At 30.1% G+C, this 24345-nt stretch overlaps 1 protein-coding gene across 3 annotated transcripts in view; it reads left to right on the top strand.

Annotated features, from left to right (window-relative positions):
• Positions 1-6741: 6741 nt before the first annotated feature.
• Nprl3 (GATOR complex protein Nprl3) overlaps positions 6742-24345 on the top strand; it is a 45564-nt gene continuing 27960 nt past the window's right edge. Inside the window, exons 1-6 of one of the 3 annotated variants that reach the window (XM_067284378.1) lie at positions 6764-6782; positions 6842-7037; positions 9925-9982; positions 20909-20950; positions 21257-21431; positions 22831-22984. In XM_067284378.1, the coding sequence (XP_067140479.1) occupies positions 6923-7037; positions 9925-9982; positions 20909-20950; positions 21257-21431; positions 22831-22984 (544 nt within the window). In that variant the 5' untranslated portion in view covers positions 6764-6782; positions 6842-6922. Of the gene's footprint in view, positions 7038-9924; positions 9983-20908; positions 20951-21256; positions 21432-22830; positions 22985-24345 lie in introns of all 3 variants that reach the window. The other 2 variants (XM_067284379.1, XM_067284380.1) reach the window with 2 other exon arrangements.

Here is a 24345-nt window from a genome sequence, read left to right as displayed (position 1 = left end):
TCGGGTGTAAAGTGTATTTCTGAAATTATCGTACATCGTACGTCACCTGAAATAATCTGTACGATAATTATCGTACAGATGGCAAATCTGCCTTGCCGCAATTTGTAGATTTTTCTCACAGCAGCGCTGTTTTACTGTACTGATTCCCTGCACTGATACAAGTTTTATAAGTGTGAAAATTATTAATTTTTTCAGTATTATTCGAATAATCTTTCAACATTATTATTTCTTAGTACTTTTTGCTGTTTTTGTAAGATTAATTTACAGTGGCTCATTTTTCTGTACCATTTTGTACTTCGAATAAATCAAAAATGTGTCAACTGATGAAATTAAAGGTGTCGAAGAGGTAATTGAACCAGAACTGAAACTGATTGCAACCAGACCTTGTAACATTATACAAACCAATATTTGTTCTGTAACAATGGCGTACATTGGTGGGTACTTAGTTAGGGTTGTAGAAGAACATGTTGATTGTTCTGACTGTTTGGACATGATTCAATCAGTGAAGACTCCACTCTCTTCTATGAATCTAATAAATTTAAATGGTCGTGGGAAACTTTTATATCCAAAGCTAGAATTTATTATATTTTTGCTACAACTAGAAAAAGCAATTGAAGTTGCTCTACCATCTTTTATTCGCCAGCCAGCTGTGATGTTTCGTCTGTGCAAAATAATTCAGCCGTCGATAGAAAAAATATCCAATAATTGCACGTAGCTAAGACGTAAGCCCCAAAAATAGTTTATAATTTGATTTTAAGAAAATATATTAGACCCTACATTTCAAACTACTCGCAAACTGTAAACAATGCATACATAAGGGAGGATCGTGAACCCCACAGTAAAACTTCAGAAAGTAAACTCTAGTTCAGAAATATTATCAAACGTGCACCTTTAAAAAGGTAACTTTGAATTTGGTAAAATAGCTTTTATTTTATTTTTTGTTTGCTATGAAATAAAGTCATTTGATAGGATCAAGGAAGAGGAAGACTTAATTTAATAATAATAATAATAATTTTTGTTTTGTTTTGTTTTAGATGGACAAATTGCATAAAAATAAGCAATATCTCACTGGTTTTCTCACAACCTCTGTAAAGGACCGCTTTTGGCAGAGCAGGTATAAAAGCAACACGACCTTGGTAATTGGTCCCACCTTACGTTGTGTCTATAAACGGTCGGGAAGACAAAGGCTGTAGCGTCTCCGTTTGCCACATGTTTGTCGGCTAGAAAAATGTAAACAAGGGATGGACGTGACGGTAAGCGGTAAGTAAAATTAATATATATATATAATGGCGTCCACAGAAAAATTGAATTTTGTGATTATGTATATACAGTGGCGTAGCGTGGGTGTCAGTCGCCCGGGGTGAAGGAAAATTTCGCCCCCCTCTTAAATAAAATACGGGGAATCCTACAAGTCAGTACAGTCTGTACTGACTTGGCAACACGTCTGTACAGTACAGACGTTGTTGTCAGTCGCTACAATGAGCAAGATGTCATTATTATACATTCATTTAAAGAAAGGGGATTTCCCAGTTTCATCACAGAATAAGTAATGAAAAATTCCGTGCTCATTTCAATCGGTATCGTAGGTGCGATAAAAATATGAAATGGAATGGTTCAAATTTTTACAAGATATTATTATTATTTATTGTGAAAAAATGCCGCCCCCTGAAACTGCCGCCCGGGGCGGGCCGCCCCTGCCGCCCCCACTACGCTACGCCACTGTGTACCTTAGTTTATCATCATTACTAATTTGTCGTCTTTATGACTGTTAACTTTTATAAATCTTCTAATATAATATTTTTAAACACTCTAAATTTATTTATTTATAACTTTTGCATTTCTCGTCAATCATCAGAAATACCGTATTTTACGGACTATAAGACTCACCTTAATTTTTAAGCAATTTAAAAAAAAAAAAAAAAAAATACCTATAAGACGCTACGGACTATAAGACGCACTTGAATTTTGGAGGCAATTATTCGAAGAAAAAAGTGCGTCTTATAGTCCGTAAAATACGGTATCTATTTCTATTTTCAATTCACATACTTTGCACAAAGGACAAGGGCCTCACAAAGATCTGCCGCCCGGGGCCTCGCGATCATTAAGGTAACAAATATGTTAGGGTTGAATTACTTTCTTGTTCTTCTTTTTTTAAATTCCTACTATTAGTTCACACTCTCCCTATATATACATACAGTATATATATTGTTCAAATTTTCAATCGTTAATAAAATACTTTTTCTTCATCCACTCAAGTTCAAATACATTTTTTTAAACTTGTAGTGGATGACACTTGATGTTAATACAGTTTTTTCAAATATTAATTCATTAATTAAATTTAATTATTGGTTAATATTACTTGTGGTATCGAAGATGGCGACGGGAAATTTTTTCCCTAGATACTAGACGGCGACGGGAAAATTTTTTTTCCCTACGTTCGAGATGGCCGCGTTTCCGGTAATCTCGAATCAGATTCTCGAGTGATAATCTGGAAGCAGATTAAAAATGGATAATCTCGAAGTAAAATACCGAGTGATCTAAACGTTAGGGGGCGTACCCGTACTATCTGTCGCATTATGCAAATTAATAAATTTTCCTGTCGCCATCTTCGATACCACAGGTAACATTAACCTAATTATTAATACTTTAAATAGAGTTTTAGCAGTTTGTAACGAAAATTGAAATCAACAGGCAGTAGCTCAATGCAAGAATTTCAGTATTTTTCACGTGAAGGTGAAGAATGCGAGTTCAATTCTTGCGAAAATCAATAATTTTTTGATAAATTTTTGCTTTAAGTAGACGTTTTATCCAAATGATTTTCGAGAGTGAGTTAGCAGTTGTGGCTTAGTGGTTAGAATGAAGGATTTTTCTCAAAAAATAAAATTGAAGAAATTTTATGCTTTGGGTTCAATTACGATTTCTCTTTCTATTTTGCCGCTTAATATTGTGATTCTGTCATATGTATATACATATTTATATTAATTGTAATTATTTAATAAAAAGTAACTAAAATAAAATTTTTCTTTGTTGACCTAAGTAGGAATTGACTTTAAAAAATTCTTATTTATATTACTTGTTTCCGTTGCTGATGCTTTGAATTTTTAAACAAATGTATTGTCTTAATGGAACGCCAATGTTCCGTTTCGCAAGTTAAGCCTGAGGATGGCCTATTCAGTAGACCGAAAACGTTAGTTCTTTCAATAAAACAATCTCGGCAACACAAAAAAGTGTAGTGTGGTGAATTAAACCAGCAATGTCTTCAAAATACTTTATTGAAGTTATTGTTATAGACATAAATCGCAAAGCAGTTCACTACATGGAGGAAAAAAACAAAACCGAAACTAAAAAACGGGGATATGTATTGTAAAATAACGGGACGAGATCTCGCACTCTTCTCGCGAGCACTATCGTTGAAGAGTTGTTAAAACACGGACGTCTAATATTTCCCGCTAAGATCTCATCTATGAGTTTCTAAACGAGGTCTTGGCAGACGGGACATTGCAATATTTTCAACGCTAACTCAGCGCTGATCTCAACGTTCGTTAAAATTCGTTCCTTTTTTCAACGTTGAGATAGCGCTGCTACTTTCCAATGAATTATGGTTAATTGGAGCGACATTTGAATGAGAAATGACGACAATGCGAGGGATGCACATTACGGTTAATGTTACCTTAGGTAACCAAGATGGCGGATCGTCTCTGATTCCAGCAAGGAAACAGTGGGACGCACGTTCTACCCTAACCTAACCTATTCTAATAATTTGGTTGCTGATAATTATGGTAATTTATTAAAATAGGTTAGGTTAGAATGTGCGTCCCACTGTTTCCTTGCTGGAATCAGAGACGAGCCGCCATCTTGGCTACCTAAAATAACATTAACCTTGAATGTCGTATTTAACTAAATAGATATTATTGTTTTTATAAATTTTAATTTTTTACATATATATTCAATGATAGAACAATCAACGTCTGAAAGATCAGAAACAAATGTACATTCTTTCCAACTTTCAGAAACAGAAAAAATTGGTAATTATATATTAAATAATATATAGTAAGGATACTTTGTAATTATTATATATTGAGATTTTCTTTTAATTAATGCAATTCAAATTGAACAAATAAACATAAATAGCAGCTTTATATTAAATATAGACAATATACATTTATTAAAATAAGTGTTCATAATTTTGAATCAATGAAACATTGTTGAAATTTATAATTATTAATTCTTTTTAAATGTAATAGTTCAAAACAATTTTCTTGACAATACCAAAACAGTATGCAGTATTATGTATATTATATCAGATATCACGTTAAAGATTTTGTGTAAATAATAAATTATAGCAAACTATAAAAGAATGCAAAATAAAGATTATTTTTTTTAATTTTTAAGCTAATGAATGGACTCGCCAAGCAACATTACTTCTAATGGACAAAAGAATAGAAATTGAAGAAGAATTCCTGAAACCAATTCAAAAACAAAATTATGGCAAAGGATTTCCGACTGTCTGAAAGAAAGTTGGTACACATTTCAGTTCACGGAATGCCATGCTAAGTGGCGAAATTTAATGTGTACCTACAGGAAAAATGTGGACAGATCAAGAGTCTGGTGGTAATGGTGGTAATGGTGGTAATGGTAGTGGTTGTAATGGGTAGTGATGGTGGTGGTAAAATTTATGGAAATATTCCCACCATAAATTTTAAACAATTTTCAATCATATAAAAATGAAAATTTAATTTCTGCTCCAAGTACATCAAATTCCCGAATGAAGAAGCAGAATCCACAGAAAGACCAAAAAAAAAAAAAAAAAAAAAGAACTAGTGATGAACCACCATCGCGGTTTAAAAATTTAGACAAACGAACTGCCGAATTATTGGGCTATGATGTTTCTATTAAAGCAGTCGAGGTAGACAAAGAAATCTTCCAGGCTACAGGTGAAAAACCACAACATCTGTCTTCTCTTAAATGCATTAAACATAATTCCAATCATATCAATTGAATCGCAAAAGGCATTCTCGGTAGCAAGACTTTTCATTACTAAAATAAGAATTAGATTGAGTGGTCGGAGTATCGGCCATCTTTGCTTTTTAATATCTTATAAAAATTTACAACATATTGCCAAATTTCACACAAGTTTGGTAACTCGTTAGAAACTGTTATAGCTTAGATGGGATGTGTTATCACACCAACCATATTAGCCAGATTGGACACACTCCGATTATTACTTGTTCCGGTCTATACAATTTTTTTTTTAATTGTAAGACATTTACTTGAAATGACAATGTCAAAAATCACGGATCAGTTTTTTGTAAACAACGATCACAATTTTTATGAATGTGAAATCGTGCTACTACCAGAAACAATGACAACAGGTACTTGACCAAAATGGTCGATATATAATTCAATAAAATATTTATTTATTATCAGAATATTGCTTTTATTTTTCTATGGAAAAACGAAATTACTTTCCGAACAACCCAATACATTATTTTGAAATCTTTTGAAAATACAGTACTTGTACTTCCCGCAGTGGCGTAGCGAACATAACTGGCGCCCCCTCCCCTCCAGAAACACATATAGTTTGTCTTGGAGACCATTTGGACGCCCCTCTGCGAGTGGCGCCCGGTGCATGATACACCCCCACCCGGTCCATGATACACCCTTGCACCCTCCTCGCTACGCCACTGACTTCCCGTCTTTTACATGAATTTGTTCGCTCTTGTCCATTTCAAGCCGTTCTTGTATAGAATCAATTGTTAAATTGATTGTTACCCCAATCATTTCCATTTAAATAATTAGTAATTTTTCTTAATAAATTTTGATGATTAAAATATTTTAATCTCGCGTAAAATTTATAATGTTTAGATTTTAAATTTTGATTTTATTAATTTATATCTATATTAGAAGTAAATATATAGGGGGGGTGCAAAAGTAGGTATACGGTTGAGAATCTGAGAAATACAAGTGCTTGGTGTTCATTATTATTTTTATTATCTTTTATTAGTTCGTATTCCTTGTTTGTGATTTAATTTGTACATAAAAGTAAATGCTTTTTTTTCCTATTTTCTCTTTGTACGTTTTTTTCACATAATAATAACTGTATACATATTTTTATACAGGTATACAGTTATACATGAATGAATATTAGATTTGACTTCATTATGATGTAAGTAGTTAATTGACACGAAGTTCTAAATTTGGCCGCTTCGTTTATTGAGCCGGATGACCGAATGGTCGTGGAAGCCTAACGCTCTGAGGAACCCGGGATAGATTCCGGACGGGTCCCCTCTCTCAACACTATTGTGGGCTGTCCGGTTATGGCCGAACCCATAATGCGCTTGCTAAAAACAGGCCCTCTTAGTGCCCACAGGGCGGAAACAGTTAAATAAAAAATAAAGTACCAAAATTCGTTATTATTTCATTTTATAAATTAAACACAATAGAAAATACATAATTGCTAATGACGTTAATTTAATTACGTGTATATAATTTTAAACACAATTTTAAAAAACTTTTATTCTAGTAAAAGTTTTAAAACTTCAAAAACGCCGACTAGTGGCCAAGAGGTTCCGTTCCCCGAACACTGGGAGTTCGGTCGTGGAGTTTTTTCCGGGTTTTATGTAACGCCCGAATAGGGGCCAGTTACCCTTAAAAAAGACCTCCCTGAAGGCAATCGCCCAAATGTCGCGTTGCCGTAACTTAACTAAACAAACAAAAAATGACGAAAGTGGCAGAGGGCGCTTCAGTATTTACAAACATCGATGAGCAACATTCGTGAACAGGTACATTTTTTAAATCTCGATATTTGATTGGTTATCGATATCGTATTTTTATTTTTCAGACGTGATTGGTATAAAACGCGTTAAGACTTTAGATAAAAACAAAGTCGATACACGGTTACAGTTATTTCCCGTTTTGTGGAATGGACGAAGCTTGTCCTTTAGGAGTGTTTCTCGTTAAATCAGGAAGCAAAGGAGATCGTTTACTCTTCAGATTTCCCTATTTGGCTGACGAAAATCGAAAGTTATCGGAGAGAAGTGAGTGATCTTTTCTCGTATTCTAAAAATAAGCAGAGTTCGGTATTTATATTACCACAATAACATTAAATATTTACTTTTATACATGATTTTTTTGTGATATTTTACACTGCAAATTGTTTTGTGGATCCGTATGCGTTACAAATTAAAATGTAAAGCATCACCATGTTTCGTATTTAAGGCAATAGGTTAATGTTACCTATGGTTCCAAGATGGCGGCTCGTCTCCGATCCCAGCAATTAGAAGACGGGGAACAGTGGGGACGCACGTTCTAACCTAACCTATTCTAATAAATTACCATAATTATTAGCAACCAAATTATTAGAATAGAATAGGTTAGGTTAGGTTAGAACGTGCGTCCCACTGTTTCCTTGCTGGAATCGGAGACGAGCCGCCATTTTGGCACCTAAGGTAACATTAACCAGGCAATATTTGAATATGTATTGTTTGGAATCCGAATGGAGTGTTACGGTTTGACACGATCAATTAAATTTGGAAACTATTTTGTCGAATATTAAATTGTATCCAGTTCAAATTGCTTTTAAAGAGAAATTTTCTTATCTTCGACTTCTCGGATGGGTTTAGAGTTCGGAAGTGCTTCGGTTTCTAAAAAGTTTTTGCCTCGATAAGAGTGGCTCGAATTGGATTTTTGTTCGAGGAGCTTCCTTAAGAAATCTATGATTGTTAAGGAAGTTCAGTTATTCACAGGGTGGTGGAGTTAGATTTTTACGTAAGTAAAATTGCCACTGTGTGAATCTTTCGTTACCTTTCCGCTTAAACTGGAGTCCAAAAAAAGAAAATGCCTCTGAAACAACAGGGTGCTTTTGGACTTTCTTTGTCTGGTTTCCAAGTTCGTGTTGCCAAAAATGAAGTTTTCGAACTCTCGTTCAAACAAACCTTTCCTCTCGGAACACATTGCAAAGTTAGTTATATCTAAACCAAAGCTTTCTGGATGGAAGAATATAGGATACATTTTGAATTGAATGAATGTCGGAAGTTACTCGAGATACTGATCTAGAATGAGAAGGTTTTGGTTTAAATTTAAACTGTGGCATATGTCCTAAATAAAAAAATATGTTCGAATGGGAGTTTGAAAATATTTTTTGTCATATGAAACTCTGAAGATGAATGAAGAGAGTCTGAAGCACTTAGTCACTTTGGTGGTGTTTTCTTTTAACAGACTCCAATTTAAACAGAAAGATAATGAAAAGTCTACAGCTGTAATATCATATCAGAGAAATCTAAATACTTTTATCTGTATATGATGGAAAAAAAAGCATTCTGTAGATTTACATAAAATTATGTGCAAGTCATTAATAAAGTATGAAAATGTAAATATTATGCATAATATAACGTAATAAGTATGGGAAATAAAAAAGCCAACACAATAACATAATAAAATAATGGAGGTGTTAGTATAATATTTAGACACCATTAGATTTCTTTTATTGGGCTGCGTAAAAGAAAGCAGCTTTCTGAACAGTAGTTGCAAATGTTACAGAATTACAACAGTACGTAATTGATGCTTCCATACAGATAATAGTGGAACAGCTTACAAGAGTTGAGGAAGAATTTATGGCTCTCCTCACGTACTGTTAGGTGGTGCAGGATGCCCATTTCGAACATTTAGTGAAATAAAATGTAATTATTTTTTCTGTTTTTTTTTTCAGTTTGTGCAACATACTATACATCTGTCATATTGTTGACAAGAGAAACAATTCTAATAGAAAAAAAAAGATCCCTAAGACATTAATGTACAACAGTCAAAACTTTTCCACATAATATTGTAAAAATGACAGCAAACTTTCTATTTTTCATGCTATGCTGGATGGCATTCTTGCTTTGTCACTTACTTCTGTGGTATATTTTTTTACCAATTATCTGGTCTATTAAATATAATGATAAAGACAAAACTTTTTGTTTTGTTATCTTTGTACTTAGCAAATTATTAGTAAATAATTTTGTCATCTTTTAATAGATTAATATGGCATTTCTATTCTGAATTTATACCACAAATTAATATTAAATAGATCTTCAACTCAGATGCTTGTATGTACCGGTACATTAATGTGACAAATGTTACTCTAAACAAATCAAAAGAAAAAATAATTGATAAAATACTTATTATTTTTTGCTAAATATATATGTAAATTTGTTATATTATTACAGAAATATGTTTTAAAAAACTGTAGTTTGATAACACTACTAATTTTACACTAATACCTTTAAATGCAGTATACAGTGGGTGATTGGTTAATGAACAAATCGGATAACGAACACTTTTGCGAAAGATTTTTATGTTTGGACAATGAATACATGATTGGATAACAAACACCTCACAGAACAAACACGAGAAGAAGCGAGACAAAATAAACAAAAATAGCAACTTTGCAACAGAGAGGGCATTTTGTGCTCTGCAGTTTGCAAAGTCAGAATCACACAACATTGTGCAATGTGAATAATCTGCTGGAGCTGTGGAATTGTGGTTCTGTGAGAGCAATAGATATGCTATAGCAAGCATAGGAAGAATTTGAGTATTGGTTGGATGTGTGCCATGTGACAAGGTACACCCATTGAGAAATTGTAATGGGCAAATATGAAAATTGGAAGTTTTCTAATTTTTTAATGTACATAACAATGTTCTCAGATGATAATTGACATAATTATTATCATATAAAATGGTAACATTAACTTTGATTTATTGTTAATTATACACTATTTAGTTTATAAATTATTTTAACTTCCTCTATTTAATAAAATGGTTTATTCTTTCTTTCAAAAGCTTTTATCCCAAAAATTACTTGATGTAAAATTTTAAATTTTGAAAGAAATGTACAATAGAAATAAATTACAATAAATTTTAAATTTGAATTTTTTTAAATTTTAGGAAAGAAAAAAAATCCATATGCACTCATTATTTCTGAAGATTATTTAAGTGCAACGAGGTTAGTAGTTTCTTTATCACATTATTATAAATGAGAAAATAACTAAAAATTATTTGTACAATAAAATTTCCATATTTTTATAAGTATTCTGTTTGCAATCATTTTTTCTATTTTTGCATTTGGAAATTTTGAGTGTCAGTGATTTGAATCAATAGGAAATTAATGTTAATAATAATATGGGAGGAAATATTTATATTTCATTATATTATTAAATCTGAAATCACATCACTCCAGATCATAGAAGAAAAAATTGAAATCGATTATTTGAATTGAAAGTGATTTATCTGATGCCATACAATTGGCATTGTGAAGTCATTTAAATCATGTTATGGAATTTTGTCAAACAAAAATTTAGAGAGATTATCATAAATGATCGAAAATGATAAGACTGAAAAGAAAATGAAAACTTTGATTTTGTTTTCTTTTGATGTATTAAATTGAATGTTTAAAGTTAATCTCTGGGATTGAATCCAATTATTTGCAGATGTATAGAATATATAAAATCTAAAGTAAGTTCAAGAAAAGAAACAAGACAATATATTTTATATTGCTGGAAAAAAAAATTAAAATTTTAATTTTTTCAGAAAGTTACTAATTTTATTATTTTAATAAACTAGCAGGTATTTATTGCAATCATATATACATGAAATAGTCTGTATTAAATTCCTTTTCTGTTACACTGGGTGGATTGTATTAGTTTTTATCGCAGTTAAGTAATTATAAAGATCTTTAGGAATCAGTATACAGGATTGTCTGTAAATTATGTAAAACTGTTTATACTTTTTAACTGTCTGCTGTAACACTCCATAACATGTCACATGTACAGTACCTGCCCCAGAATTGCATAAAATATATTTTCAATCAACCATCTTAATTATACTAAGGAATAATACATGGCATGGTGTGCTGAACTTGCATTATTTTATTAATTACATACAACACAGTGATACAAACTGTATAGTTTGCTATGTAACTCTACAGAAACAAAAATCATTTTGTTACATGAGAGTTGACATCCTAGCATTACACAACATTTTTGTAAATATTCCACCCCCTTGTTAATATACCCACCCATCCCTATTTAGGGGTGGGTGGGTATGCATTTCATAATTTATGGATAGCCTCTATGTTTATAAAACAAAGAATAATTTTAAATTAATTGCATTGATTGGCTATGCATAAGATGGATACTTGGGATAAAAAATTATGAAATGAAAAATTTTACTTAAAAAATTATAAAAGTAAGTGTTAAAAGACAAAATACATGGTACGATCCAAAAGTTCGGGGACTGCAGTAATCTATGACAACAAAAGCATGTATTTGAAGTTACAGCGTATGAAATGGATTCTACCAAACCACCTCTATGTGTTCAGGTTAATTTCACCCATGTCATGCGCTGCTGTTTTTTTCCGGAGATTTCTACTTTTGTTCTGCGACGTAATAAAAGTGGAGTTTCAAGAACAACCTCCGACATTTCGACTTCGCCATGGTAGAATCACCATACACCTTTCTTAGCAATTTTAAAGTCTCCGTAGGTGTTTTACCTAAACGCTGACAAAATTTAATGTTGGAGGTTGTTCTTGAAACTCCACTTTTATTACGTCGCAGAACAAAGGTAACTATCTCCGGAAAAAAACAGCAGCGCTTGCAGTTTAATCACATGACATGGGTGAAATTAACCTGAACACGTAGAGGTGGTTTGGTAGAATCCATTTCATACGCTGTAACTTCAAATACATGCTTTTGTTGTCATAGGTTACTGCAGTCCTTGAACTTTTGGATCGTACCATGTAGAACCACACTATAACAGAACTGGATATGCTGCCATTGTTATCATCTGAAATAGAAATCAATTTCATCAAACAATTATAAACACAAAAGCAATTACTAAAATATTTAATAAATATATAACTAGTCTCAAAATATATGCAGATTACAATGAAATTTTAACTCATGAAGTTAATTACTGGAACTTTTCAATTAACACTGATATGCACAAAATAACACCTTTCTTACTTATTCCAGCAACGTTTATTCTGAATTGCAAACATTTTTGGCTGCATTTAGGGCCTTCTCCAAATAAAAAGCCATTCCATTTATCAAACATTTGAAAAACATAAACATTTTACAGGTATCATGGATTTGATTTTTAAAAATTTACATTTTAAATGTAAACTTTTAAAAATTGCCAAAGTGGTTGATATCAACCTCTGGGGGTCGATTATCAAGCTTAAGCTAAGGATCAAGCTTATCCATCTCACTGATTGTCAGTTACAAAAATTATTATTAACATATATACAATGAAAAATAAAAAAATGCAAAATTAAAAGAGATGTATTAAAATAGTAAGTGCTTATTTTTGCTTGTAACAAATTTTTTGGTGGGGGTCGATGTGAAGTTTCAAAAACTTGTAGGAAGTCGATGATCAAAAAAGTTTGGCGACTCTTGTTCTAAATTAACCGACATTGATTAATTTATAATTGTAAAATAAAGTAGGAAATTAATATTAAAATAAGAATAAATATAAAAAATAATACAATAAAATACGATAAATGGAACAACTTTTTACTTGAAGAAGGCCTCTAAATGTGGCTGAAAACATTTGTAATTCAGAATAAACATTGTTGGAATAATATAAAGCTAAAATCAGCAATATTTGCTGGATACAATTTCTTATTTTTGTAACCACTAAAAAAGAGGTTTGTAGTCAAATAAACAAATTTGTTGTCCTTCCAATCCAACAGTCACCAGAGGTCAAGAACCACTCAGAAGACAATTTTAATCCACAGATTTTTATTAATATGCATTTTGGATCAGAATACAGCATTACGGTTTGACGCAATCAATTAAATTTGGAAACTATTTTGTCGAATATTAAATTTATTTTTTAAAATTTCGAATATCTCATCACATGAGGCAAATTTATACGGATTCGGTTTGGAAAGCAAATTTATTTGGAATTCGATTTGGTTAAAGTGGCTAGAAAATATAGTGTCGGAATCGAGCTTATTTTCTGTCCCTTTATTGGAGGTTGCCACTAGAAGCGCTGCTGTCAATCGTTGTGATACGTTGCGGCGACGACAGTGTTCCTTTACATTAAGTGCAATGTCCACTTTTTTCTTCTGCAGAAACGTTATTGGGATGATAAGCTTTTCTCCACTCTTCTCTCTTTTCTGTACTCTCTCTTTGTCTGACATTGCTTTCTTTTTTTCTCCGGAGCTCTCCCAAAAGATGTTTCCCATCTTTCTGTGCTGTAATACTGAAATTATTGTAAATATTCTATTATGTTATACTATAGATGAATTTCAAATCAAATTTATTTATTTTATTAAAATGAATTATTGCAGTTATATCTGACTGGCATTCATATATTAATTGACATTATTCTATCAAATATAATTGATTATTACAAATGTTTGATTGTAACAGCTAAAAATTCTAATTTTGCATATAAAACTGTTAGAATTTTTTTTAGTTTACATTTTATTGATAATGAATAGAAGCAAGATTTTTATTTCTGTTTTAACTAGAATATAAGTATAAGAAATTTTTCATTTGTAAATCTTTATAAAAATATCATATTTATAAAAAAGAAGAAAAAAATTATACTATTTAGTATAAAATATTAAAAATATTACAAATTTAATTCAGATTTAAAAGAAATGATAATATTTATTTGATAAATTAAATAAAATAATAGCAAGGTTGAGGCCTAAGTTTTAAACGTGAAAATGTGTACGTTGGACATTCAGTGGCGCTTTCCTGTAAGCCTAGAAGTTTGACAATGGTGTTTGGAAAGTCAGTGGAGTCATGCTCGACATTCCAAATGCTATTGTCAAACTTCTAGGCTTACAGGAAAGCGGCGCTAAACATTTGACGTACACGTTTTCGCATTTAAAACTTTAGCCTCAACCTCGCTAATTACATCTTGTCTTAGATGTTTGAAATTAAATTATATTTTCTGATTAATTTTCATTTATATTTTTAGAATATAACTTAAATATAAAATTTTATAAAAGCTTTTAAAAAAACTACAAATATAAGCCCAAAAAATATTTTGTAATTCATAATTTTTTTTACAGTTGATATAAAATAAGGCATATTTATCAATGATATTGTATATATTTTTACAAAAAAATGTTTGATAAAATTTTTCTTATTTTATATAATATGCTCTGTTATACAAAGCATTGTATTTTATAAAATAATCTATCAATTACACTCGTTTATTCAAACACTATGTACTCATATGTGACATGCATCCTGTTTTTGAAAAATTCATTGGAAAAATTCATATTTTACATTTATTATTATACAATAACTATCTACAATGCAGATAAAATTAAAATTCAGATAAACACCTGTAAATATCAAGAAATATTTGGATCTAATGTTTTCTGTCTAATTTATAGACTATCATCAGGATTATATATTAATGAATTAATGAATTCAAATAGCTGTTGTAACTAGATTACAAAATTTGAAATACTCAAACATAAGAAACATTTAAACTTCAAATATAATTTAACAGAATAATAATAAAATAAATATTAAGAAGATGAAAAGATAAAAAGCAAAAATAAAAATAAACGAGATAGTAACACTGAAAAGTATGTATATGTTATGGACAAAATGATTAATCGGGCATTATGAATAATGACCAAATAGGGTGCGCAGCATGATAAATACTGATTAATTTATCAAATTGACCAGTAATTATGAATACTGCTATCACCTGGTTGAGCAAAGGTATAATAAGTTGAGGAGTGATCATCCGACATACGCTGGCCAATCGGCACTCTGAGTTGGGTGTGCGTGTCGTGTTTAGTACCGAATTTTAAATTTGGTTAAAAAAAACTCCACTTATTTCATTTAGAAATATTTATTTTTTGTGAATTATTTCAAAGTACTATTAACTGACATTCTTCTGGTAAGAAGAATGTCAGTTAATAGTACTTTGAAATAATTCACTAGTTAATAGTACTTCTTTGAAAAAAGTAACGATCGTGGAAGAATCGTTACTTTTTTCAAAGAAGAAAGATTAACTACTGGTCACATAAATTTAAAATTCGGTACTAAATGCAATATGCATGCACAACTAAGATGTAAGTTCTGATTGGCTAGCGTATGTCAAATGATCACTCCTGAACGTATTATTATCACTTTGCCTGACTAGATGGTAGCAGTATTCATAATGACCTGTCAAATTGATAAATTATTGAAATTTATTACAATGCCCAATTTTGTTGGTTATCATTCATAATGTCCATATTAATCACTTTGCCCATAACATATATATTAAATATTGTTAATCAAGGCATACTTCCAAGAAGTGGCAAGTGTAGCTGCATCCATAGCATTTAGGCATTCACCAGAAAGCCTTATTCTTGAATATTTTTATTTCTAGTGTCAGAAAAACCTGAGATAGCAAAAAACATTTTTGATAAACCTGGCCCCTTTTAGAATTTCAGATTGATATTGATTGACAAAACATGATAAAGCTGTATTATTGCATTTGTTGCATGCATCATATTTGTATTTATGGAGTCTGTTATAAGTATCTGCTAGTGGGCTTTTTTAGGGCTTAAATTAGGTAATAATATAATACAGTAGAGCATCAATTATCCGACCCCCGATTAACCGATCGCGTTCTAGTTGGCAAATTCAAATGTCCACTAGTGATGTGCCGCTACAATATTTGGTTATGTCTTGGCTGCTTTAATATTATTTTTGTTAAATTTTTGCATGTTTTAGCTGGCAGCACTGGCTTGACCATGAAAGGGAGGCTAGTATTTAAACCAGGCCTAATACACTATACTAATAATGTATTTTTTTATACTTTTCGGTTATCCGACTTTTCAGTTATCCGACCAACCCCAGTTCCCAATTAAGTCGGATAATCGATGCTCTACTGTAATAATAATAACAAACAGTATTGGAAAACAACATGCACAAAATGTACTACGACAGAGCCATAATCACAGATAAAACAATTTACCACAACAGACCAGACATCACACTCATTGACAAACACAATAAAATCATTATTAATGCATTATAGACATATCCATTCCGAGTACTCACAATGTACAAAACACATACACTGAAAAAGTCGGCAAGTACACAGAACTCGCCCAGGAAATAAGGTTTCTGTGGAGGATGGATAGGATGCTTATTGTACCTGTTGTTCTCTCCTCTACAGGTGTCATACTACACACACTACACAAAAGCCTGGGCACATTACAATTGAATAGAAACACATACATCACACTACAGAAGACCACTATATTGAATACATGTCATATTGTGAGGAAATTCCTGAATACAGACACACACACTGATACACTTCTTAAATTTCTGTTTTGGTTACTATGCCTTGACTTTGGTCCGGCATAGTACACAGCCACCAGTGTTAACTGAGTATATCTCACTTAACCCAATATAATAATAATAATAATAATCATCATCATTATCAAAAATTAAATTTTTTATTCAAAACTTTAATTACAAAAAATTAAAAAATTTTAAATCAGTTAAGAGTAATATCTTTTTTAAAATTAAATTTTATATAAATAAAAGTTTTGACATGAGATTGATGGTTTCATCAATGCCATTATAAAATTAATTTATATGAAATTTAATATATCTTTATAAAAATATCATTTATAAAAAAGAAGAAAAAATTATACTATTTAGTATGAAATATTAAAAATATTACAAATTTAATTCAGATTTAAAAGAAATGATAATATTTATTTGATAAATTAAATAAAATAATTACATCTTGAATTAGATGTTTTTATTTAAATGAAATTATATTTTCTGATTAATTTTCATTTTTTTTAATGAAAATTAATCAGAATTTAATTTTATTTAATGATAATTGATATGCTAAGCAACTGCTGGATTGAATTGGGTTATTATATTACTATTATTTTTAATTAAATTCTAAATAATTTGGTATTGGAGGTAAGCATTAGGTGCCAGCTCTTATTAAATTTAATAATTATAATTAAATTAATATTTAAGGAATTAATAACGCATATGCATGGTAAGTGGGAGTTGCAGGTTCGAATCCTGCTCCAGGCCAATTTTTTCTTTCAGAATATTCTAAATTATTTTTTAAATATGAATTTAATTATAATTAAATTTAATAAGAGATGGCACCCAATGCCTACCTCAGTACCAAATTAGTTAGAATTTAGTTAAAAATAATAATGGTAAAGTAACCCAATTTAATCCAGCAGTTTTTTGACATATTATTAAAAAGATTGAGCTTTGGGTTGTCTATATATGATAACTGATGATATTAACAATATGCTTTCATCAAATTAAGAAACCTTATCAAAAAATCAGGCGAAATATATGAAAGTACTGTACATATTTTAATATCACAGAAAACCAATTTTATATTTAAAACAGGGAATTTACATAAATGGGACATATGATTCAATAAAAAATTATTTCGGGGCACTGTGTTTATCAGAAATCATTTAGTTTGGATTTCTATATAATTTAATTTCAGAGCATCTTATTTTTACTCAACATATCTTGTAATATAGCAGGTATGGGCAAATGTGGCTCTTTTTGAGTTACATGTGGCTCTTGCTGAAAGTGTTAATTTCTGTTTCTTTATTATTATTTTTATAATTTTGTGAAAATATGTTTATTAAAAAAATTCAATATTTGTTTTATATTATATTTATTTTATATAATAAAATCGCGCCCCTTACCATACTATCCACCACGACAGTACAGAACTGCGGCTCCCATGCATTTTGCAAAACCTACATTTCAGCTCCCACTGAACTCTTGCTTGTCCACTCCTGTAATATAGTTTATATTTTTTTAAAATACAAAAACTGTATACCCTACAATGAGATAAAACAGTCTTTTCAATGCATTTATTGTCTCTGTAAAATTAATATTAATATCTGAATAAACAAAGCATAATGTATTCCTAATATTTTTATAATTCCATTAAAATAACTATGACTAAATAAACATTTTTCTGTATGTAATGTTAAAACATATAAAAATAATACATGAGGGCTGTTTTTTCAACTTCCAATAGTCCATAAAACAAAGACAAGCGTAAATAACAAAATGAATTTATTACGAAAAGTTAGGTACAAACATGGTTACTTTTTGACATAATCATCGTGAAGATTGAGGCATTTGTCATATCTGTGGATGAGCTTCGCAATCCCTCTTCATAGAATGTTGCCACCAGTGGCTTGATATGGGCCTTAACATTATTTGGAAGATTGTCATTAGTTTTGAACCTTTGCCCTCCTAGCCACATTTTCAGTTCAGGGAAGAGGTAGAAGTCTTCATTAAAAGGTGTGTTCTACCCAGCTTGGAACTTTTTAAATACCCAGTGTATAGTCCCAATTTAGCGCCAAGCGACTTCCACCTCTTTCCTGAACTGAAAACGTGGCTAGGAGGGCAGAGGTTTGAGACTAATAACGATCTTCAAAACACTGTTAAGGCCCATCTCAAGTCACTTGCGGCAACATTCTATGAAGAGGGGATTGCAAAACTCATCCACAGATATGACAAATGCCTCAATTTTCACGGTGATTATGTCAAAAAGTAACCATGTTTGTACCTAACTTTCGTTAATAAATTCATTTTGTTATTTACACTTGTCTTTGTTTTATGGACCATGAAAGGTTGAAAAAAAAACTGCCTATGTATTTATCTAGAGTTCAGAAAGAAAATTTTTTGTTTGAAAGTTAAATATTTATGAGTATTTATATATAAAATGAATTAAAAAGTTCTTATATTTGCCATAAAGTTAAAGAGTAAAATGAAAGTTTTATTGTATTGAATATAATTTTTTTATTACAAAATATCCTATCATAAAAAAATTAATAGGAGAACAATACATTGAAAAAAGGAAAGGGAATATTGGTACATTTATAGATCTAGAGAAGGCATTTGACAAAATTGACTGGAAAAGATTGATGGACATTTTGAGAAAGAAAGAAATAGATTGGAAGGAAGGATAGGCGATTAATACTAAACTTGTACAAATATTAGAGAGCAGTAGTTAAACTGGATGGTCAATACAATGAGAAAATCAAGATTGAAAAGAGTGTTAGGTAGGGGTGTTGCCTATCACTGCTTCTTTTCAATATATACTTGGAAGAGATGATTATGGAATACTTAGAGGAAGAGAAAAGCATAAAAATTGGGGAAGGCAGATTTAGTGTGTAAGGTATGGCAATTCTGGTAGAGAACAACAGTAAAATGAGAAAGATCCTGAATGGACTAGAAAGGGGATGTGTGGCCTTCAAAATGAAAATTAATGTTAACAAAATCAAAGCATTTTGGATCAGAGAAAAGGAAAGAAAGGTTAACATCCATATAAATGATGACAAAGTGGAATAGGTGAACAGGTTTAGATACCTGGGTGCTTTGCTTGATTCTGAGTGCAGAAATGGGAAAGAAATCAAGAGGAGAATTGGTATGGCAAAGAGGCATTTATCAAATAAAAATAATTTTTTATAAGTCTCTGAAATTAGAATTGAGAAAAAGACTGGTCAAATGCTGCATCTGGAGCATTTTCCTCTATGGTACTGAAATTTGGACATTGAGACAATATGACATTAAGAGAACAAAGGCCCTGGAGGTGTGGCTGTGGAGAAGAATAGAGAAAGTCAGATGGAGCAATAAGGTGAGAAATGAGGAAGTCTTAAGAAGAGTGAAAAAAGAGCATATTAGAGACAATAAAGAAGCTAAAAGCTAATTTGATGGAACACATGATTCGAGAGTAAGGCTTATGGAATGACATTATGGAAGGAATGGTTGCAGGCAGAAAGAAATGAGGAAGAATGAGAATTAAAATGGTGGACTGTAGTTATAAGGAGCTAAAAACAAGAACACAGGATAATATAGCATGGAAAAAGAGATGGTGCTTACTGTATCTGCTATAACTTGCAGAAAACTAAAGAAGAAGAAAAAATTAATCGTTTGACATATGTATTGAATTATAAAAGATTAATTTTTAATGAAAGCCTATTTTGTAATCAAAACCAGTCAATCTGCTGAATTACTGGGCTGTAGTTGGACTAAGTTAATAATTAGACACAAAGTAATTTGAAGATTTAATTATTAAATAAACAATAACATTAATATCCGATACATTCTAACCTACACGCCATCAATGCCGTAAGATATTGGGCTAGATAAAGGCTTTAATATTATTTAATTACAAAATAATTTGGTACTAGAATGAGGCGTTAGGTGCCATCTCTTATTAGGCGCAATCAAGATCAGATAGATGTATGATGTGCTATTCTAATTATCTTTGGCATATTAACTTAGATTTTATAAAATATCTTAATAATATATTAGTAAAGCATTAATATTAAAATTGAAATGTCCAATAATAGAAAGATAATCTAATCATAAATACGAATAATCATCATAAATTTGTAAAATAAACTTAAATTTTTCACATTTGTGTTAATCATTCTTATATAAAGTTGAATAATGACATTGCATAATGCTAACTTTTTAAATAAAATTTGTTATATTCTATGTTACTTGCATTTAAAAGTGGATTATTTTTATATTAATAATTGTAATATAAAATTACAAAATTAGTTTAATCTTTGTTGCTAAATGTAATATAAATGCTTACTGAAATATCAAATAAAATGCTTATGTTTATATAATAAAATAATTTAATTTGATATAAAATTTAAGTCTTCATTCAGTTACAAGAGTTTATGAATTTATAATTTTAAAGTACAAAAGATGTATTAAAATAATATTAATTTAAATATACATATTATTTTCTCTTGAATCAATAATTCAATTTATACATTATTTAAATTAATACAGATTTAATTTCTCATGGAATGTGATTATAATTAAATGTAATTAAAAAAGAAAGTTATGATATATATTTTTAGGAATGCTCCATGGCCAGATCTCAGTGATCAAACACTGATTGGGTAAGCAGCAACTTGTCAATTTTGTCACTTGAAACCTTGAACTGGTGGATTTTTCTCCTTTTTACTAATATTGTATTTAACTTTAAAGTATATAAAGTTTAAATTAACAAAGTAGATTATATTTCAATAATATTGAAATTTGTTTGAATCCCTGATTATTTTGTTATTAAACAGTTAGGTTTTATTCTATTCCCATTGCATTTATTTGTTACTTAGTTTTATTTTATTTTATTTGACTTTTATTATTTTTATTGAATTTATATTGAGCTATCTTATAAATAGTAATTAAACTTTTTTTAAATCCAGAATACCAGATAAAGTTCTTTCTAATTTATTTGCTGTGAAACCAGAGCTATGTGGTAAAAAATTTGAACTGAAAGTCAACGATGTCAGATTTGTGGGTCATCCGACACAATTATCTCCACCATCAAATAGAGAACCTTCAACTATTCTGAGTTTTAACATTGTGTTTGCTCTCAGGGTATGATAATATTATTATTTATTAAATTCAATAAATACATCTAGTTCTTGTTTTATGTGTTTACCATTTAAATTTTTTAGAGGCTCTTGTTTAAAGAAAATATTTCACCACTCAGAAATTTTCTTAATATACCAGTGATCAAACAAAATTAAAACTTCAAAGCAGTAGTGCAAAGAGCTTGACAATGCTATGAGTCAGATTTGGCAAAGCCATGGATCAGTGGTACACTAAGCTAAGCCAACATGGCATTAAGTCTGACTTACAGCATTGCCAAACTTTTTTTTTAAATTACTCTATTTGCAAATTATACTTTCATTTGATTACTTTGTATAATATGCACTCTTTCATGTTTTAATCTAAGCAAATATATCTAAAAGCTGGATTGTTTTTGGGCTAGAATTAAGCTATTAATTAATTAATCAAATTACAGAATTTGGCTAAACAGCAAGCAGTTATGCCACCAGCAACATCAGTGATTCTCAAACGGTGCATTGCAAGACATGCTAAAGTATGCTACAAATATTATGAAAGCATATTTTAAAAATGAGAAGAAAAACTCCTGTGTATAAAGATATATTTCATCATTGATCAACTAATACAGTGTTTTTCAATCAGGGTGCCATGGACTTAAGTTTTGATTTTGAACATGTAAAAACATTATTTTTGCATTAAAACACTACTTAAAACCGTCAATTTTTAAAATTTTTCTTTCCGGGGAGAGCGTCCACTCCCTGAATCCCAGCATTGCACATAATATTCGTTTTCGCAAAAAATTCACCTGCCCCTCTCCATTAATCCCCTTTTTCAGATTCTAGATCTGACGCCGGTCAAGGGTACCGCGATTTTTTATTTTTCAATCAGGGGTGCCACTCAATGAAAAAGGTTGAAAAACACTGAACTAATAGATAAGCCCGGTTCCTAGGGTAATAGTTTTTATTGTACAGAACTATTTATAATTAAGGTATGTCAATATATTTTAAATTTTGTACACAGTGTGCCATGAACCAAGAAAATTTGAGAAACGAATTTTTGAATTATATCAAAAAACAGCTGTGAGTAAAAAGGTGTTTTAGAGTTTGTGTTGTAAATAACGCAGTCATAGAAGAGTTTAAATTTGAAAACCCACTGATCTAGATCAAATTTTATGGAAAAAACAATATAATTTATATAGATAGCTTGAAATATATTTCTTATAATAATTTTTCAGTACCTAGGTAACTTTCTGGAATACTCTATATTGAAATATGTACAGTACAGTACATATTAAATGGCCTCTTTCTGCATGTTTTCAATTTATGTAACCATTTTCAAGAACATCACACAACTATAAGAACTAGATGTATTGTTTCAAATTGGATGTTAACTAAATACTTTAATAATTTACTGTTTATATTTTCAGGCCAATGCTAGCCATTCAATTGTTAATTGTTATCATGATATTAGTAAAAGACTTACTATAGCACTTCATCATGAAGAAAGACGTTGTGGATATGTTACTTCTCAGGCAAAGATGATGCTTTCTGCTCATGATGATGTAGCTGCATTACCAGAAGGTAAAAACATTTTGATTCCTGTAATGAGATGTCCTGTAGATAGTGATAGAAGAACATTTTAATATACATTTTAAATGTACGTAATTTTAAAAATACATATCAATGATTACATATATTTAATTTATTTATTATTAAATTTAATCAGCAATTAAATAAAGAAATTCTTGATAAATCCATTTTTCAATTTAAGGTGTTATATATATTTTTATAATATTTTTTGTCATGGCATTATGGTATGTCTAAAAACCTTCCTGACAAAAATTCTAAAATAATTAGCAAATTTATATATAGGCTTTTATAATCTCGTCCCCTTTTGCTATACACAATAGAATACAGTACAATGATTGGAAGCTATTATAATACTTTGGTTTTTAAATCAACTTTAGCTGATGAATTATATTCTCTTGGATCGTTGGTACGTTGTAAACACCTCTTCTTTTAGGCACAATTTTATCTTCAGAAATAGAAAAATTCTACCAGGGCCTTGAGCCTCTGTTGTTTTAACAAAATTGTGAGAACAATTGGCATGCCTTTCCTTCCATTCAGAGTTTTAAAAAAATACAGGTGAAAGTGGATGCAAATCTTTCTGCACTTCAAGTCTTTAAAACTAATAGAAATGGTGTTCTTACCAATATTTAAATGTTTAGAGAAACATCTGTTAAGAAATTAAATTTCAACTTTTGGAAAGATATTCATTCATTTTTTGAAATTTAATTCAAAGATTTGCTTCCATGATCAAATGATCAGTTTTTTTAAAACTGATCATAGTTCTAGCATCTGAAGTGCTAATGTTTGAATTGTGCTGTGAAGTGAAATTGAACATTGAAGATGACCTTAGAAAGACTGAGAATGTTTTAAACTGTTGACTGAAGACTAAGGTTAGTTTATTTTTTAACAGTTGATAAGGCTGTAAAATCATTAGAAAAGCAGAATTCTTTATCTATTTAAAAGTTTTTATGATATTTATCTTATTAATTTTGACAATATTTCTGTTTGTAAATATGAAATGAATTAAATTGATTTTCATCAATTTTAAATGAATTGATCTTATTATTAATATCAAATTAATTCAAAAGTTAAATCTTACATCACTTTTGTTGTATAAATGTGTTATCATTATTAATTCTTTTTTATGCACCTCATATGTGCTTCATGATATTTTGATAAAATTACTTAATATTATAACACTAAAAGTATTTGATTTCTAAATTTTACAGTAAATGACACAAAGCAAAATTTTCCTAAACTTTATTTAAAAATTTTATCATTTTTTTTGAAAATAAAAATTTCCTATAAAATTGAATTTTTAAATACTTTTCAATAACATAAACATTATAACAAATGGATTTTATAAACATCTA

This window comes from Centruroides vittatus, unplaced genomic scaffold, assembly GCF_030686945.1.
Source record: "Centruroides vittatus isolate TY-2023 unplaced genomic scaffold, ASM3068694v2 scaffold_1172, whole genome shotgun sequence".
In the NCBI taxonomy this organism is placed as follows: Eukaryota; Metazoa; Arthropoda; class Arachnida; order Scorpiones; family Buthidae; genus Centruroides; species Centruroides vittatus.
Note: the sequence above shows the minus strand (reverse complement) of the source record. Positions and strands in the feature narration are given on the sequence as shown.